At 35.9% G+C, this 19,278-nt stretch overlaps 1 protein-coding gene across 1 annotated transcript in view; it reads left to right on the top strand.

The window, feature by feature from the left end:
• The window catches only part of COQ2 (coenzyme Q2, polyprenyltransferase), a 38,871-nt gene extending 20,207 nt beyond the window's left edge, over positions 1-18,664 (top strand). The window contains exons 4-7 of the mRNA XM_003772881.4: positions 2,446-2,531; positions 8,371-8,504; positions 13,643-13,831; positions 18,122-18,664. Coding sequence (XP_003772929.2) covers positions 2,446-2,531; positions 8,371-8,504; positions 13,643-13,831; positions 18,122-18,286 — 574 coding nt within the window. The 3' untranslated portion in view covers positions 18,287-18,664. The remainder of the gene's footprint in view (positions 1-2,445; positions 2,532-8,370; positions 8,505-13,642; positions 13,832-18,121) is intronic.
• Positions 18,665-19,278: the final 614 nt, after the last annotated feature.

The following is a 19,278-nucleotide window of genomic DNA, read 5'->3' as shown; positions in this document are numbered from 1 at the left end:
CCAAACATACTCAGGACTTACAGTAATATAACTACCATGCAACCTTTGCAGAAACAAATGAAAACTTAAATAATTGAAGAGCTAGTTATTCTTCATTATTGGACCATGCCAACATAATAAAAATAATACTACCTAAATTTATGTACAGTTTAATGATGTACCAATGAAACTTCAAAGATGTTTAAAGAACTGATAGAAACACAATTGATCTCAAGGAATAGCTCCATGATGTATGTGTATCCATTCCCTATAAATCTTAGAGTTTTGTCAGAAATTTTCTGTAAAAATTTTTCCCATTCAACAGATTTTCTTCTTATTTAGGTTTTATTGATTTTGTTCTTTCAAAAGTTTTTTTTTTTAATTTTATGTAATTGAAAGTATCTATTTTATCTTTTATGTCACTTTTATCCTTTGTTTTGAAGAAAATTCATGTGCTTGGGGTAACTCAAAACACTGCAATTTAAATTTTGGTGTTCTCCTTGTGGTGTAATGACTATCCATAAAACTTCTTTTATGAACATAACTTTTCTATTAAACAGATGCTTTAATTGCTAAGCCACGTTGTTCCATGCTATGCTTTAGTGAGCATGACATCTCAAGCATAATAATCAGTCTGCTGGGTGATTTTCTCTAATTCTCTGCTTCTAAGATGTTTCTCTGCTCAGCTGGAATTATCCTCAACAACCACTGTAGTATCCATTGCTTCCATATTTCACGTTTAGTTGATAGAGTCCTGACATCTGTCTTCTTATCTCTCTCTCCTATTGTCTTCCTGGGTTCTCTTTGCAAATGACTACATCTTTCCTTGTGGCTAATGATTCAATGCTCGTTCATTGTTCATAAATGTGAATTACATTTTTCCCACAATCATTATATCTTTCCAATATTTTACAGATTTCCCTATTCAAAATGAACAACAGTCTCATAACTTCAAGAAAAAGTAATTATGTCATTAACTTTTTGTCTTAGAGACTTAACTTAGCCATAAATTGTCCCATATGAAAAGATAGTACTAAAGGATGGTATTACAATTTTTTCTGATTTCTACAATGATTTCTGATGTCTTGGAATGTGACTTTCATTTGCATGACTATTCTGGTTCTGTTTCCTTTTTTCTCTTTATCAATCTTTCTGAACCATTTTTAATAAGAAAGTACCTTTTACATATTTTATTTATAGTAACTATCCTTAAAAAGTAAACAGAACCTGTCAATAAAAAGTTATAATTATGAAAAAAAAAGTAAACAGAAGGAGACAATCATTTAATCGTCTCTCTTTTTTTTCTAATAGGGTGAGGCTGAAGCACAGAGAATTTTAGTGATTGATTTGTCTCTTTGTTAAGGGTCGACTGCAGAGACAGAACTTAGGCCTTGACCCAATTTCCTTAAATGAATGAGAGAGCTACTTGCTTTCAACAATGACAAAAAAAGGATAAATCCAAAGGAATCATTTTTGTGGTACATTTGAGAAAACAGCCTTTTTGTCTACATGGCCTGCAGGATGTTCATAAACAAAATGAAAATAATATTTTGTAAAGTGCTTCGTGGATCATTAACATCCCCCATAAACTGGAGATTTTTTTTTTTTAATTCAGGGACTTCTTTAGTAGGCAAATAAAGCCATGTGTGAACTCCTCAGAATCATGTTTTTAAAGGCAAAAAATAAAACACAAAGGATGACAGAGGAAATCGAATGAACATAGAGATGTCATTTTTCCCCATCTAGGTTCACAGACTCCTTGAAATCTGTCTGTGATCTCCTGGATGATCTGTGGTCCCCAGTTAAGAATCCTTGCTATGATGTTATAATAACAATAATAGCTAATACTTAACATAGTGCCTACTATGTGCCACACTCTGTGCTAAATACTTTATAAATATTTTATATTTTGATCTTAAAACAACCGGTAGGAGAAAAATGGTTTTATTATCCTCATTTGTAATTTAGGAAACTGAGGAAGGCACAAGTTGAGTGATACACCCAAGATCACTCAGAGTATAAATGTCTAATGCAGGATTTGAACTCAGTTCTTTCCCAATCTAGACCCCATGCTCTAGGCACTATTCCACTAGCTTTAACCTGGTGTCTATACAGAAGACACCATCTATATAGAGATGTCTTCCTTTTGATTCTTCTTTAATGATCTCTCAGTTACTATAAATTTGAGTTGGTTTATGTTCAGTCAGAGTGAATAAATGAAAAAAAAAAAAAAGGACTTTTTGGTTTTCAGACTCTTTAGTGGCATTTTCTGTCATTTCCAGTGCTCCAAGAAAATTTGGGAACACTTCAGATGCTTGAAAATCAAATTTAAAAAGGAAATTTTTGTGTGTTATCTCATGATTGCTACTCTTACTATCTATAAATTCATTATAGTATTTATCATTTTTTAAGATGTTGTATCAGATGATGCTTATTTGACTTTCTTTAATTTTGTTTTTATTTCAGTATAGCCCTGGGAGCAGCATCATTGTCTCTGGTGGTCATTTATCCTCTGATGAAAAGAATTACTTATTGGCCACAGTTAGCATTGGGTGAGCTTAAAGTTACTGTTATTACCCATTGTCTTTTAAAAATTTTTTATTGATGCTCTTTCCTTCCTTCCCTTTTCTTTCCTTCTTTTTTCCCCCTTTCCTCCTTCCTTCTTCCTTCCTTTTCCTTTTTTCTTCTCTTTTCTTCTTTTCCTCCTCTTTCCTCTCTCTATCTCTCTTTCTATCCCTCTGTCTCTCTCTCTCCCCTTTTCTTCCTTCCTTCTTTCTACACAAACTACTAGTTCATTCCCAACCCTCCAAGTAGAAGCCTTCTCTCATAAAGAGCAGCTGTAGTTGAGTAAAACCAATCAGTACTTAGGCCATATCTGAAAACATAAATCATTCTGCCCCTTTAGTCTTCTTCCTCCTGAATAAGAATTGGTTCATGTGTTTCATCACCTATCTTCTGAATTCTTCACTAGGTATTGTGTAGGTCTGAGTTCTGTAGACTTTCAGAGTTGCATTATGGTGGTCCTCTTGTAAATTGTTTTTCTGATTCTGCTTATTTCTATATCTGTTCATATAACTCTTTCAAGCTTTTGCTGTGTCCACCATTTTTGTCATTCTTAAGCACATCTTACATAGTATCCTAAAGTCATAGATTTTATTAGAGCTGGAAGAGACCTAAAGGCCATCTAGTCCTATCCCTTCATTTTATATATGAAGAAACTGAGCCCTAGAGAAGCCCACTCAAGTGATAAGTGACATAGGCAGGATTTGAATCAGATCCTCTGATTCTGTTGTTCCAGTCTGTCTCAATATTCCATGCTAGAATTTACAATGAATCCAAAGATAAGAAAATTGCCCTAAGCTAAAGCCAAAGTATTTTTTTAAACATAAGGATTTTTGTTTGTTTATTTTTAAAGAGTGATATATAAGATTTGTTAAGTAATTAAAAACACCCCAGCATTCTTAATCTTGTTTTCTCAAATTTGGGTTTACCAATGGTTAGGGATTTTTGACTTAGGAGTATATGAACTTGTTGGTTTTTTAATGTTTACAATTTGATAAATGTATTTCAGTGTAATTGGTTTATTTTGTAATGCAAAATATATTTTAATGTATTCACTTAAAAACATTATTCTGAGCACCAGCTCTGAAGTCAGGAGGACCTGAGTTCAAATGTGGTCTCAGACACTTAACACTTCCTAGCTATGTGACCCTGGGCAAGTTACTTAACCACAATTGCCTCAACAAAAAAAAACAAAAACAAAACAAAAAAAAGTTATTCTGAAAAGAGGTTCATAGGATTTAACAAAGTCAAAAATGCCTGATTCTTGGTGCATCCAAATTTTTAAATGGAATTCAAATGGAATATTGGAATATATTGTGAGGAGGGAGAATTACAGATTCGAACTCACCTTTTTCAATAGATTTTTTATTTCTTCCTTAAGGTAGCCAGTTTGGAGAATAGGGAAATTAGGGCAACTGTTATCATGTATTCCCAGATGGGTCTTTTATAGTTTAGTCCAGGGACCCAAGGATAACCCCAACGGGACTCCTCACAGGAAGCCCTTCTTCAATGGCCCATTCCTGTGCAAGAAAACAGGAGGCTTGCAAAGCTACACTGGTGGGATTTAAGACACAAGCAGTTTAGAGCAGGAAGCATGTTTGTGACTTTTAGTCTTGTAAATAGAGGACTTTGTTTGGGGAATTCTATATGAATACAATGCATAGGACATTTTCAATATCTTTCCATTTGTGTTTCCCCCTTCTCTTCCAGAATAAGCCATTGCTCTAGGATGGCTTGGTCATTTTCTAATGAAAGTTATTGTGGAAAATTCCTTGACCCTGGACTTAGGAGTTCACATTGTGGCTCTGCCATTTATTGGTCATGTGACTATGGACAAGTCATTTTATCTCTAAACCTTAGTTCACTTTAAAGTAAGGATTAATGAATGATATTGATAATGCTGATGTAGAGGAGTACTATGAGGACCATAAATAAAGTATAAACGGAAGTTATTATCACAATCAATTTGTAACCATAGATTAATCATTAATCAGAATCCAGGTACCATTTATATTATTGTCATAATTCTGCACATTGTTTTCTTGGTTCTACTTACCTAGGTCAGCATCATTTCATTTAAATCTTAACATTTATGTTGTTTCTTAGTATATAAATAATATTCTAATACATTCACATACTACAGTTGTTCAGTCATTCCTCAAGCAATGGGTCCCTATTTTCTTTCCAGTTTTTGCTACCACAAAAATTTTTTTTATTAAAAATACTTTGGTATATTTGAGAACTTTTTGTCTTTAATTTCTGTGGAGTACCCACCCAACAGGGGGATGTATGGATAAAATGACATGAATTTAATAAATTTTATCTCATAATTTATGGTGCAATTTTTTTACATTTAGATCTATTACCCATTGATAACAAAGTTCTTTTTCCGTTTAAATATTTCTTGATTAGATCTGCAGGACTTCAAGAAAATAATTTTTCATTTAATATTGATGCCTTTTATTTTTAACACCACAGTGATTTCTCAAAAGGTGCTGTCTGTCCTGCCTTAATAACAAAGAGAAATAAGCAAAACAGACCAACATAGCAACTGTCTTTGACAGTCTGTGCAGATCTCCATGTCTGCAAAGCCCTTGTGTTTGCCAACCCTTTTTAGATATGCTCCATTCCTGGCCAAGTGCCAGGCTCTTTGCTTAAAATCAACTTTTAGAATTCCAGATCTCATTTCTAGAGGCCAGTCTTCTTAATCAGCTTCTTTTTCCCCAAATATTTCTTTCTCTTTTAAATCTCCTGCTCTCAATTTATATTAGTGATGAAAGCAATGTCGATGTCCATGAAGTCTTCAGTTTTTTTGCATAAGTTTCACAATCTTTAGTGTCTGATTCCTCTGGGGGCATATCTTGTCTTAAAATGAATCACAAGAAAAGAGCAACAATTATCAATTTGTGTTCATATAATATTCATTCATTGTACTGGTAACCTCATTGCCTAAAAGGCAGAACAAGTACTTTAGAAATATTTATTGGTTAGTTAACTGTCTTATCACATCCCAGATACTTTCCTTTGGGAAGACTGGCCAACCTCACTGTTTATATCCAACTGATTACTAGTTTTGTCAATATCTCCCTCAATAGAAAGTCTTTTTTCTTTGACCATTATTGGATGATGCCTTGAGTGATGGCACCTGAGAATTTGCATCATCATTCCTTGGAGAACAAGAATCTGCTTCCTTCTATAAGATTTGTGCCTGTTATGAAACTCTAAATATTCCATGATCCTCCTACTTCTTTGGGACATACTTTTTTCATCCTCTACTCTCCTGACACAGGCGAAAATTCTCCTCTGATTATTTACAATCTTTTTCTTTCCCTTTTGAAATACTTCCTATAATGCAGCCAAAGTGGTATTAAGGGGAAATTTTCTATCCTTAGAGGCTTACTTGAATAAAATAGAGAAAGAGAAGATCAATAAATTGGGCTTGCAACTTAAAAAGCTAGAAAAAGGCCAAATTAAAAACCCCCAATCAATTACTAAACTTGAAATTCTAAAATTAAAAGGAGAAATTAATAATATTGAAAGTAAAAAAAACTATTGAACTAATAAATAAAACTAAGAGTTGGTTTTATGAAAAAACCAATAAAATTGATAAACCTTTGGTAAATCTGATTAGAAAAAGGAGAGAGGAAAATCAAATTAGTAGTCTTAAAAATGAAAAGGGAAAACTTTCCACCAATGAAGAGGAAATTAAAGAAATAATAAGGGGTTACTTTGCCCAACTTTATGCCAATAAATTTGATAACCTAAGCAAAATGGATGACTACCTCCAAAAATATAGGCTTCCCAGATTAACAGAGGAGGAAGTAAATTGCTTAAATAGTCCCATTTCAGAAAAAGAAATAGAACAAGCTATTAATCAACTCCCTAAAAAAAAAAAAATCCCCAGGACCAGATGGATTTACATGTGAATTTTACCAAACATTTAAAGAACAATTAGCCCCAATACTTTATAAACTATTTGAAAAAATAGGGAATGAAGGAGTCCTACCAAATTCCTTTTATGACACAGGCATGGTACCGATACCTAAACCAGGTAGGTTGAAAACAGAGAAAGAAAATCTCCCTAATGAATGTTGATGCTAAAATCTTAAATAAGATATTAGCAAAAAGACTACAGAAAATCATCCCCAGGATAATACACCACGATCAAGTAGAATTTATACCAAGAATGCAAGGCTGGTTCAATATTAGGAAAACTATCATATAATTGGCCATATTAATAACCAAATCAACAAAAACCATATGATCATCTCAATAGATGCAGAAAAAACATTTGATAAAATCCAACATCCATTCCTATTAAAAACACTTGAAAGTATAGGAATAAATGTACTTTTCCTTAAAATAATCAGTAGTATCTATTTAAAATCTTCAGTAAGCATCATATGTAATGGGGACAAACAGCAACCATTCCCAATAAGATCAGGAGTGAAACAAGGTTGCCCACTATCACCATTACTATTTAATATTGTATTAGAAATGCTAGCTTTGGCAATAAGAGTTGAGAAAGAGATTAAAGGAATGAAATACTTCCTATATTCTTTTTAGCAACATTTTGCTTTTGTTCATGCCTTGGACAGTAGAATGACCTTCCTCGAGTCCTTCTACTTTTTCCTTTAAGACTGAGATTGCCTTGTGTTTTGTAGAATAAATATAGTACTAGTGGAAACCAAAGCACAGCTGGAAGACCACTGCAGGTTCTCCTTGTCCACTATATTTGATTGAAGGACTATAGTCCTTTGTTTTCTTTTTAATGGTTCTCTTCCTCTAACCCTTGTGGCTAATTATTTGTGAAATTATGTATTTTCAAGACAGAGCTTGATGTGTTAATATGTCTACCTGGCTTCATCTCACTACTGAACATTTGGTACCTCTATGCCCTCCTTTGGATATTAGTTCCTTTTCTCTTTTTAGCCTCTTGAAGTGTATAAGACAGAATTCAATTGTCTGATGAGCTCCTTCATCTGACAGCTGCTCTGCAAACGCTCCCATGGACATTGGGCTCCCTGGCTCCGCTTTGGGATTGAGCCTTAATTTATTTACCACACAGAGACTGACAAGGACAGATGAAAAATCCAGTTACATGAGAGCTTCACTCTCCTTGTTACCTTACCACTAGAGCCTTGCCCTTTGACCAGGTTGTCTCATAAGGATGTGACAAGTGATATATGACCATGATGGGTGACGAGGATGTTGAGTCTGAGATGCCTGTCTTGGTAGGAATAGGATTTTTTACATTGTTCATTAATCAGATGAGAGAGATAGCCCATCTAGCAGCTGTGTCTTTGTTTATGTTTGTCTTTTGAATTAGATCCTATGTTGTGTGATAACAGATTATTATTGTCATTTTTTTAGAATCTGGGCTTCTCCTTAGTCATTTTCCTAAGTCTGTAGCCAAAATACCTTCTCTTGGGCTTTCTGTTTTGTCCCCTTCTTCTGTCATTTCCCTTAGTTCTGTGAACCTCTCATTCTCTTTAAGTTTTCCCCAAACAGAGCAAAACATAACAAAAATCCATAGTGGTAAGGCCAGATGGAATGAAATCATGTTAATGTTTTGGAAGTTTCAATTACATAAGTCCTTTATTCTGTTTTTTCTTTTAGGTTTAAAACAATGATAGAAGTATATTCTTCTGTGATTGTTGCCTTTTTGGTAAAAATTTGATAAAATAATGTGGTCTCCAAAGTTGATTTAAAAATTCAAAGCATAACACAGTGTACTTGTAATTAATTTGGCCTTTGTTTATATCTAGAATTCTGAAATAAATTGAGTGATTTTTTTCCTCTTCCTCCCTTATTTTTTATCAATCCTAGGACTGACTTTTAACTGGGGAGCATTGCTTGGATGGTCTGCCATCAAAGGCTCTTGTGATGTGTCTGTTTGCCTACCTCTTTATCTCTCTGGAGTTATGTGGACATTAATATATGATACTATCTATGCCCATCAGGTAATGTACTCTCTTAAAATCTGTTCTTTGGCTTTTCTCTGTGCCTCCTTCCCTGCATTTCATTTTGTGGGCTTCCAGTTAGCAGCTTCCTTTTCAGTGTCATTGCCCAGTTATGACCCATACATTTTGACTCGTTCCTTGAGTGACAGTCATCACCCTAGCTGAAAAAACTTCAGTGTCTCCTTATTAACTGTATGGAAAAAGTTGAGATTCTCCAGGCTGTCAACGGTCTGCTTTTAGCCCATCTTTGTACTTCATTTCACACTGACTCTGTGTTCCAGCCAAAGTGAATTTTCAGAACTATTCCCCAAGGTTAGCAGCCCATCTCTGCCCTCTTTGCATTTGTGCAGGCTGACCCTCTTACCGCCTCCTCTGAGAAGCATTTTCAGGTTCCTACAACTCTTGGTTTTCTCTCCCTCTTCAAATGCTTTTCTTCTTTGTGTACAAGGTCTAGGAGAATGGAGGCTCCTTAAAAGGCAGAAGTGATCTCTCTGTAGCCCCCATCCTTCTGGTCACATCCTACACATAGTAGGCCCTTAATTCACATGTGCTGAATTGAATTGAAGTCAAAGGTGTATTCATTGTCAAACCATAGGAGATGTTTTTATTTTTCATTCTTAGCTTTCTGGCCATAACTTTATTCACTCCCCTCCCATCCCATGCCTTGATGTGTATATCTGTGTATCTTGAGGAGGACGGCCATATCTTAAAACAGTTGGAATGTGTCTGAGTATTGGGGAGGCCTTCAGGGTAGGAGATAGATCATTCTCATGAGCCCGCTGACCTGGCCCAGCCCTCCCTCCCTCCCTCCAGTCTGATTTGCTTGCATGTCACGGCATCGCCATCTGGATATCATGGTGCTCTTTGAGAAGGAAGGAAAAACTACAACAAAATTATTCTCATAAGACTTTGTGTACATATGGGAAAGTCAGCAGATAAACCAGTAATTGTTGATGTTCTCAGTCATTTTTTTTTTCAAATTAATGAAGTGTTATTTTTTCATGCTTTGGTATTCACTCAGCCAGCTTTCCCTGTGACTCACATATTCAAGTGTGAGAACACTGTTCTCACACTTGTGTCACCTACCACACATGTCCTTTCTGTGCACCCAAGTCTAATCCAACTGCTTTTCCATTGTTCTCTTTTGAAAACCATTCTCCCTCAAGCGCTTCTGCTATCGTGATAGTAAAAAATGGTATTTTCTCGTCCTTCTCCATTTTCATCTTTAAAAACCCTAAGGATGACTTTGCTGAGTTGGGTCCAACTTTCATTAAACTGAATATACCCTGCCCTGTTTCTCTGTTTGTGAGGCAGCATTCCATTGTCCTCCTCAGTTATGCTTTACAAATGAGTCTCTGTTCTAACCCAGTATTATCCCTGCCAAGTATAACAAGTGTCTCAATGTTTTACAAGGGTTAATGTTGAAAAATTATCTTTGGATATGTTTTGAAAATAAAAAGCTTTAAACTCTGGGAGATGACCATTACATAGAATTCCCAATCCCTATATTTTTGCCCACCTGCATTTTTGATTTCCTTTATAGGCTAATTGTACAATATTTCAGAGTCCGATTTTTTTGTACAGCAAAATAACGGTTTGGACATATATATTTATTTTGTATTTAATTTATACTTTTTTAATTTAACATATTCAGCATGTATTGGTCAACCTGCCATGGGAGGTGGGGGGTGGGAAGGAGGGGAAAAATTGGAACAAAAAGTTTGGCAATTGTCAATGCTGTAAAATTACCCATGCGTATAACTTGTAAATAAAAAGCTATTAAAATTTTTTTTAAAAAGAAAATAAAAAGCTTTAATAAAAAATAAATAAAAATAAATTAGTCAAAGGAAAAAAGTATATCAAGTGTTTGATGACTAAGGAGGCCCTTTTGAGGAACTGTGACATTTATTTATAGCAACTAAGCTTATATATGAAATTACTATAGTCAGTGTCTATGTCCATTTCCCATCCACATCTCATTTTTTATCATCAATAACTTTAAATAGGAACGAGATGAAATAGTTTTAATTGCCTATCTTTTTTTCTTTTCTTTTTTTTTTTTTTTTGCTTTTATTCTTTTAGATTTGTAGTCATTTGGATCTTTACTCTAGTCAGTCAGTAGTCCAAACTAATTAAAAAATGACTCTCACATTATTAACAGATTGTTTCCTGTTGACTGATAATCAGTTTCACTTTTTGTGATGCTATTCAGGGCCTGCCATGTCTAATATCCGGTTCTTTGAGACAGGAGGCCCCTGTATAGTCAACAATTTTGGGGCTCCTCCTCTTTCTTGTTCCTAAGAGAGGATTGTAGAGCTAGAATTGAAGGGAAACTTCAGAGGCTAGTTAGTTCAAGCCTCTCAATTATAGATGAGGAAACTTGTGTCTCACAGTGCTTAAGTGACTTATCCAGTATCACTCAGTAATCACTACAATTATTTTCAAAGTGGTCTTTTTTGCAAGTACATATGACTAGATGGTGCAGGAGTCAGGTCTGGGTTCAAATGTGACTTCTGACATTTAACTAGCTGTATAATCCCAGGCAGATCATTTTACCTCATTTGCCTGAGTTTCTCATATGAAAAATGAATTGGCAAAGGAAAATGCAAATTTAATATCACTGCCAGGAAAACCCCAAATGGGATCACAAAGAGTTGGACACAACTGAAATAATTGACAGACAACCACAAAAAGTACCATGAAATGATGTTTCTTTTTACCCTTGGGCATTTGATAATACTGGCTCCACCACTTCCTTTCTTTGCCTCTCAAAGGAGAACATAGGTATACCACTTTTCCAAATGATACAACTTCCTTCTTTCTTCTGATTTTGTTTATAACAAAAAGGTGAAGATTGAGATCGTGTAGTTCCTCTAGCAGCATACCCACCCAACTTAGTCAGTGGACAAGTATCTCACATTTAGGATTCTACATGCAATAAAGTCAAGTATAAAATAGTTTATTATTATTATTATTATTCTATGAATTTAGAATACTGTGAATCAAATCATGTTCTCAAAACATAAAAATTGCATCGACTTCAAAATATAGTGTAAGACAGACATATTAGGACTGTTTTCTGGTATGAGCATTATAAGAAATTCACCTTCTACCAACAGGGCAGCATGAAGAAATTACTTAAATATGCCTGTGAAGATACATTGACATGTTGAAATATTTACATATACATATGTGATAGAACTAATATCTATTCCATATAGGCTAGTTTGTTTCTGAAGCAGAGAAACTGTACTTGAGATCAGTCCAGAAGACTAAGCTTTGACTTAGATTAAGGTTTTAGGGGTTTTTTTTGTTTTTTTAATTTTTATTGAAGCTTTTTATTTTCAAAACCTTTGCAAGGATAAATTTGCAAAACCTTTTGTTTCAATTCCCCCACCTTCCCTCACCTCCTCACCTAGATGGCAAGTAATTCAGTATATATTAAACATGGAAAATATATATGTAAATCCAATATAGGCATACATATTTATACAATTATCTTGTTGCACAAGAAAAATCAGATCAAAAAGGGAAAAAAGATGAGAAAGAAAATAAAATTCAAGCAAACAACTATGCTTGTTTGTGCTATGTTGTGATCCACATGCAGTTCCCATAGTCTTCTCTCTGAGTCTACTAGATGGCTCTCTTAATCACAAGATCATTGTAACTGTCCCGATCTGTAAGACTTAGGTATGAACGAACCACGGACATATCTCCTGGTTGTCTAAAACATGAAAAAAACAGACACCTAAGTAGGGGACAAACCTCAGGACTAGCATGCTCTTTTGACTAGATACATTTAGAGCAATGTAGTGGATAGAGAGCTGAACCTGGAGCCAAGAAGGTTCATCATTCTGAGTTCAAATCTAGCCTTAGATACTTACTAGCTGTGTGCAAGTCACATCATCTTGTTTGCCTCAGTTTCCTCATATGTAAAATGGGCTGGAGAATGAAATGGCAAACCACTCCAATATTTTTTGTTTGTTGAGGCAATTGGGGTTAAGAGACTTGCCCAGGGTCACACAGCTAGGAAGTGTTAAGTGTCTGAGATTAGATTTGAACTCAAGTCCTCCTGATTTCACCACTCCAATATTTTTGCCAAGAAAATTCCAAGAGAGAGATTACAAAGAGTCCATCACCCCTAAAATGACTGAATAATAACAATAATTGTGACAAATGCACATGTGGAGTCAGTCCTTATCCAAAATGCTCTCCATGCTACTGCTAAATAAACTCCTTTTGTTAAAAGTTATGTGACACAAGGATCTTGGGGCTTGCCTGATTCAGGTCTGGCCCAAAATGGGCTCGACACAACTGTGGACAAACCAAAATCAAGTTATGCTTAATTAAGAAGAATTTCACAGAGGAAGTCAAAGATAAATTGTGTCATGAATGAAGCATGAGCTTAGGGATGTATGTTCTGGGTAGTTAGCACCTTTTAACCTTCAAGAACACATGAAAAGTGGGTACTTTAATGATAAGAAAAGGAAAAGTGGGTATTTTAAGGATAAGGAAGGCTGTCTAGGGCAAACTTTCTTTTCTCCATGAACCTTGATTCCCATTGCTATAAAAGTCTCCTTTCACATGGAGGCTGATGCTTGTCTTGGTATAGAAGAAGGCTGAGCAGGCCTGGGGGGGCACAGCCCTCACAGGAAACACTCAGGGTACCCAAGTGGCTTTCATTCTCCCTGTATCCAAGATACAACCAGCTATAACACAGGTCATTCCAATAGTCCCACTGGAATATACAGGAGTTGTTCCTCCAGAGTTGCTTTCACCTTGGAGTGGCGTGGAGAGAATGGTATCTCTCCATCCACATTTAGGGCATTTATTGATCAGTGGTGAATTGTTTGATGACCCTCTAAACCCCATGTACCTGAGGCAGGTTGGATTGCCTTTAAGACAGGAATGAGACATTTTGATGGGATTATGATAAAATAACAGTTGACATTTAAGAATCTCTGAAGGGGATTACGATGATCTCAGCTGACCTTTAGAATTCTCTTCTTCAACTCTGACCAGACCTCTGAAATCTGGAAAATTAGGCTATGGAAATTCATGCATGTAAACTCTCAAGGGTCCTTTTGCCGAGTTAATTTTCTCTTTTATAATTTGCAAACAAAATTTCTCTTTGCCAGGACAAAAAAGATGATGCCCTGATTGGTCTCAAATCCACTGCACTTCGGTTCAAGGAAGACACCAAGCAGTGGCTAAGTGGCTTCAGTGCTGTCATGCTGAGTGGGCTGACTCTGGCTGGCCTAAATTGTGACCAGACCATCCCCTACTATGCTGCCGTGGCGGCCATCGGCGCTCACTTGACCCACCAGGTTTGTCGTGTTACCAGTTGAAAGCACCACTTTGTTGTAATGATGCATTAAGATACAACAAATTCCCAATAAGCACAGCTCATTTTGCTCTGAACAGGCAGTCCTACCTTCCCCACTTGACCTGGGAGGAGGTCGTATTAGTGTCTTTATAGGTATTGATTTTCCTGAAATGGCACATCAGAAAAACTAGTTCTTGCAGAGTTGATATAATCCTATATTCTTGGTGTTTGAAGGGAGACTAGAGGCTTAATCTAACCCCTATTTCAAGCATAAGCCCTTATTCTTGCATCCCTAATAAATCTTCAACTTTAATACTAGTGTGGTAGGAAACTTACCACCTCTTGAAGCAATCCACCTTATTTTTAGATAGTGACTCAATTCCTTCTTATAATTGAGTTATATATATATATATATATATATATATATATATATATATATATAGTTAACTGAAGTCTGTATTCCTATAGCTCCCCCATTATACTCTATATTGCCTTCTGGAGTCAGGCTGAATGTCTCAGTCCCTGCCAGATGATAAATCCTTCACATATTTCAGTTTTATTTTCTCCACATTTTACTCCCAGTTCCTTCATTATATCCTTATGTGTTATGAGGAAACTGCTCCCAAATTGTAAATAGGATTGCTGAAAATGATCACTGGTAAATAACTGGTAAAATAACTCCAACCCAAGAACCGAGTCTCATTTGAGATATTAAGGGGCCAAAGCCATGTATACCCAGATAATCTCATACTCTTATCCCATGAAATTACTGTACATATGCTGAAATACTGGCCAACTAGTGACAAGTCCAGCATTTGTTCCAGGGTAACCTTTCCTGTCTTGCTAGTTAAGTGGCCTCTATAAAATGAGTGAGCTAAATGAATGAGTCATCACAAAATTGATCATAGTGTTGTATAATCCTTGTTGTTTTCTTCACTTAAAAAGACTGAAGATTGGACCAAATCTATATTTTTAGTTTAGTCAATTTACAAAAGGTCATTTGTCAGTCTGGGGAAATTAAATTTATGGAAACACCCTCTAAAGACAAGTTAATCTACTTTTAAGTGAATAGGCTGAGCAGACTAATATTTCACTTTAATTTTTATCCTTAGTAAAAAGGGGGAAGGACTTTAAGTTAAAATTTCCAATTATTCTACGGCATTATTGGGACTCAAGGAGGATCCCCAAAAAGGTTGAGTTTTCAGACCAGCATCACGAGATATCTCAAGAGAATTTGAAGGTTCGGATCCATTTCCAAGTCAAGGGGCAAAATTTATTATAATTGTAATGCCTATTAAAGCAAGCAAGCTAAGTTCCAAAAGAACTTATCAAAGAGCCAGGAGCAGAAAGATAAATTTATAGGGAAAAGACAGAGAGATCAGGTGCTTCATGTCACTGATATGTTAATTTTATGACTTAGAGACAGAGTTGAGGAGTGGTCTGGCTCTGATTTCATGTGCAGGTGCAGTACCCATAATTTTCTGGGCAGAATTCATGGGAGGAATCTTCTAGAGGTGTGTTTTTAGGTCTAATTGTCACTAAGTCAAGTGGTAGACATCCAATTTTGGTCTTTCTTTTTATCAACTTTAAGCATCTCACTACTGCTGCTCATTAGTCTTCGAAACTGTTATTATTGACCAAGAGACTGTTATCTGACAGCCAGCAATATATGTGGGCTCATATAGAGTAAACTAGGGCAGGATAGCCTAAGGGAAGAAATACATCATTTCCAATTACATCTTCCCAAGGCCAAGTGTCCTTAAGGTAATTGCCACATCTTAACTAAGGATTGTACCACATCAGTATTGGGAAAAAAGAAATGACAATTGTCTTTTTCCCCTCCAGGGAAGAAGGGAAAGTCAGTATGTGCAAAGGAAGAGTCAGTAGCTGAGGAAGTGTTAAGATTTGAATTTAGGATTGAATTAGGTCAGATCTCTTGCATTATAATCAAAGAACGTGCCATTTGATGGAATTTCCTTCTAGATTTATTTCCTTTCCATACAAATGAATCTCCTTTAATTGAGAATTTCCATTTTTTCTGACCCACTGGAGCTTATCATCTCCAAGAACAAGGCCTCCCATTTAAGAAGATGCCTTCCTATGTGTAATACTTTCCACCATGGCTGCCATTTATTTCACCCTTACATACTATTATTGTTTCCTCTTTAAAAGCCTCCTGACACTGCCCCAACCACTGCCACCATCCCCATATCTTAGAATATGGAGAAGGAATAGCTCTTGTCTTTCAAGAAGAAGCTTCTGGAGAGTCATTTAATATTAAACACTCCTCCTCTAGCAACCGTGCACATTCTGCCTAACATTATCATTAGAAGGCCTTATTCCTTGGCATTTTAAATCAGACTTGGAAAAAGAATTTTTTAAAATAAAAGAAAATTTAGAAGGCAGCATAGAAAGCAGAGTAGCTTTGAAAAACATTGTGTAGCACTTGTAGTTTTTTTTAAACTACAATTCATGGTTTTATAATGAATCCTGTTTTTATGTTGCACTGTGAACATGGAATTTTGTTTTCGTTTTTTGATGTATTTGAGTTCAAAATGAATTTTTAAAAATAAAAAAAATGAAAAAGAAATTTCTAGTTAGAAGAAATGTCTTTAGACAGACATCAGCACAAAGTCACAGATTCCTGTATCATAACAAAATAAAAACAGCCCAATGTTTTATTAGATATGAGTTTTTAATAGCAAGCAACTATCTGGGATAAGTGTAATGTATGAGCAAGGCCAAGGAATATATCATTGAAATGTAGAATGGAAACTGGAAATAATTAGGAGGTTTCTAATTCTAGGCTTCTAGGTTGTGAGTGAAGCCGTTGGGTCTCATTTTAGTATTATTCTTTCCTTTAAGAATGGTAGAATCTTCATGGAGGAAGGCAGTAACTTCATTAAACTCTTATAAAGTCACTTTGAATATCCCAAAACAAGGGTTGGAAGGAACTTCAGAAGTCACTGAATCTGACAACCTCATTTTACACAAGAAGCAATTCAGATCCAGGGAGGTTTTTATGCAAGGCCACCCAGATAGTAAACATGGGTAGGATTTGAACCCTGGTCCTCTGTCTGCAAAGTCAGTGATCTTTCAGTCTAGTCAGATCACATTGGGGGGGTTTTGTTCACTTATTGACACCACATTTAAAGAGAAGCATTCGCTAACTAGAATATATCTATAAAATGAAGACTTGAAATCATGTCCTGAAGGATGGTTAAAGGAAAGAGAAGTGTTCAGCCCATAAAGAGAATGTTGGAACTGGGGGAGAAGGAATAGATGAGCTCTGGCTTTAATTAATTAAAGGGCTGTCATGGAGAGGACTCTGCGGTGTGTGGGAAACAGAATGAGGACCAGTGGTTCAGAAATTCAGGAAGGAACATCTTGATTCAACCTAAGGAAGAACTTTATAACAGAATTACCCATTATTATTATTATTATTATTATTTTTTTTTTTTTTTTTTGCTGAGGCAATTGGGGTTAAGTGACTTGTCCAGGGTCACACAGCTAAGAAATGTTAAGTGTCTGAAACCAGATTTGAACTCAGGTCCTCCTGACTTCAGGGATGGTGCTCTATCCACTGCCATCTAGCTGCCCCTGCTATTAAGTGTTTAAAAAAAATTTAATGAGCTCCCATCACTGGCGCAGTGTTTGTCAGCCAACAAGCACTGATAAACTCCTGGCACTGTGCTGAGTTGTGATTGTTCCTTGTCCTTTTCAAAGATGGCCATGATATCAGGAAGATGGTGCCATGACATGCAAGTAAATTGGATTTAAGGGAGGGAGGCTGGGCAAAGTTACCTGCCTCACTTTTCCTTCCAGAGCCATCTGGGGCCAGTGACCAGATACAGATCAGGAGGACTGGAGATGGCCCTCTGGAAACCCAACTCCAAGTAGGAAAAGAGAGTTCCTGCTTTCAAGGGGCCCTTTCGTTGGAACAAACGAAGATAATTTGTTTAAGGAAACTATAAGAGGTGGGACTACAAGAGGAAGGGGACCTAGCTCAGGGTCGCTATAGATGAAGTCCAGGAGGAAAATTACAAAGGCCTTTTCCCTAGAAGGAGGTGGAGAGAGGAACCAGCCAACCAAAGGGAAAAGATGCAGAGTTGATAACAGAATCAGATGGTTCACTGGGTGCAGGATACTGGACTGACTATTAGTCTCATTAGTCTAGTCTCATGAGCTCATTTCAATTTCATAATTTCAGCATAAAATTCTGTGACAAATCTTCATGTACAGACCAGGTCCTACCTTGCATTCAAAGTACACTTGTGTTCTGCCTTTACAGATTTATACTCTGGACATCCACAAACCCGAGGACTGTTGGGACAAGTTCATCTCCAATCGAACAATAGGAATCATGCTTTTCATAGGGATTATACTTGGAAACTTATTGAAAGAAAAGAAGCCAAAGGGGTCAAAGGAAAATGGAGACCGCACTTTAGGCAATTAACAAATGAAGTTTAGGAACATTTCAAACTAGGAACTGCAAAACTTTCTCTCATTTTGTTATGAGAAAACTAGTTTGAATACTAATCAAAGTGAAAATGATTGACAGATGACTCTTCCAGGCCATCATCCAGGATTCCTAGATTAAACAGTTTTGATAGCAAAATTCACTCCATCTCAGGTATTAGCAGGTTCTCAACTCTTTTACAGCTGGGTGTAATCCTGACTCTTTAGATGATCCTGTTGTCGTCTGCATGAGACTTTACCTTTAAAATTATTGGAATTGTATAAACTTTAGCACCTTTTTAGAATTGTGATGAGTATCTCATCCAAAAGGAATGTATTTTGGAAAATATACTCTTTTTAGAGAAAATAAAAGCTGCTATAGAAAGCTCTGTGTCATTATATTTTGACAACAGTTCACTGACAGAATATTTTCAGAAAAGTATTTATTATTCATCTGCATAAATAGCTCTAAAAAGTGCCTGTACATCTATTTCTCCTCCTTTTTAGCTCTAACAGCTAACATTATCTCTAATTAGTTGTAAGCTAATCTTTGCAAAACCACTGGCCTACACAGATTCAGTAAGCAGGTGTGTGTTCAGTGCTCTGAAGTGTCAGGATTCTGATGAAAAGCAGTGTGACCCTGCCCTCAAGTATCTTTCACTCTTGTAGAAGAAACTAATTTTGAATTATTTTTGAATTATGAACTGATTGTTGAATTTTGAATAGCATAAGCTAGCACCTATAGGCAATTCCTAATTATGAACTCGACATTTTCTCATAGATAGATAATACTTATAAGTGAGTTGCCAAGCAGCTTGCAAAAGCCCATTATTTAACTCTTGATATTATTGAATTATACTACTAATATGTATTATACGATTTTGTATTAAATTATAATACTAATAGTAGTAGATTCAGAGCAAGATACTTTTCCTGGGCTCTAAGCAAATGACCTTTTTTCTTGCCTCAGACATCTTCCTATCTGCCCAT

The sequence above is a fragment of the Sarcophilus harrisii genome, chromosome 6, assembly GCF_902635505.1.
Source record: "Sarcophilus harrisii chromosome 6, mSarHar1.11, whole genome shotgun sequence".
Taxonomy (NCBI): Eukaryota; Metazoa; Chordata; class Mammalia; order Dasyuromorphia; family Dasyuridae; genus Sarcophilus; species Sarcophilus harrisii.
The sequence above is the reverse complement of the archived record's forward strand: the minus strand, read 5'-3'. Positions and strand labels throughout refer to the sequence as shown.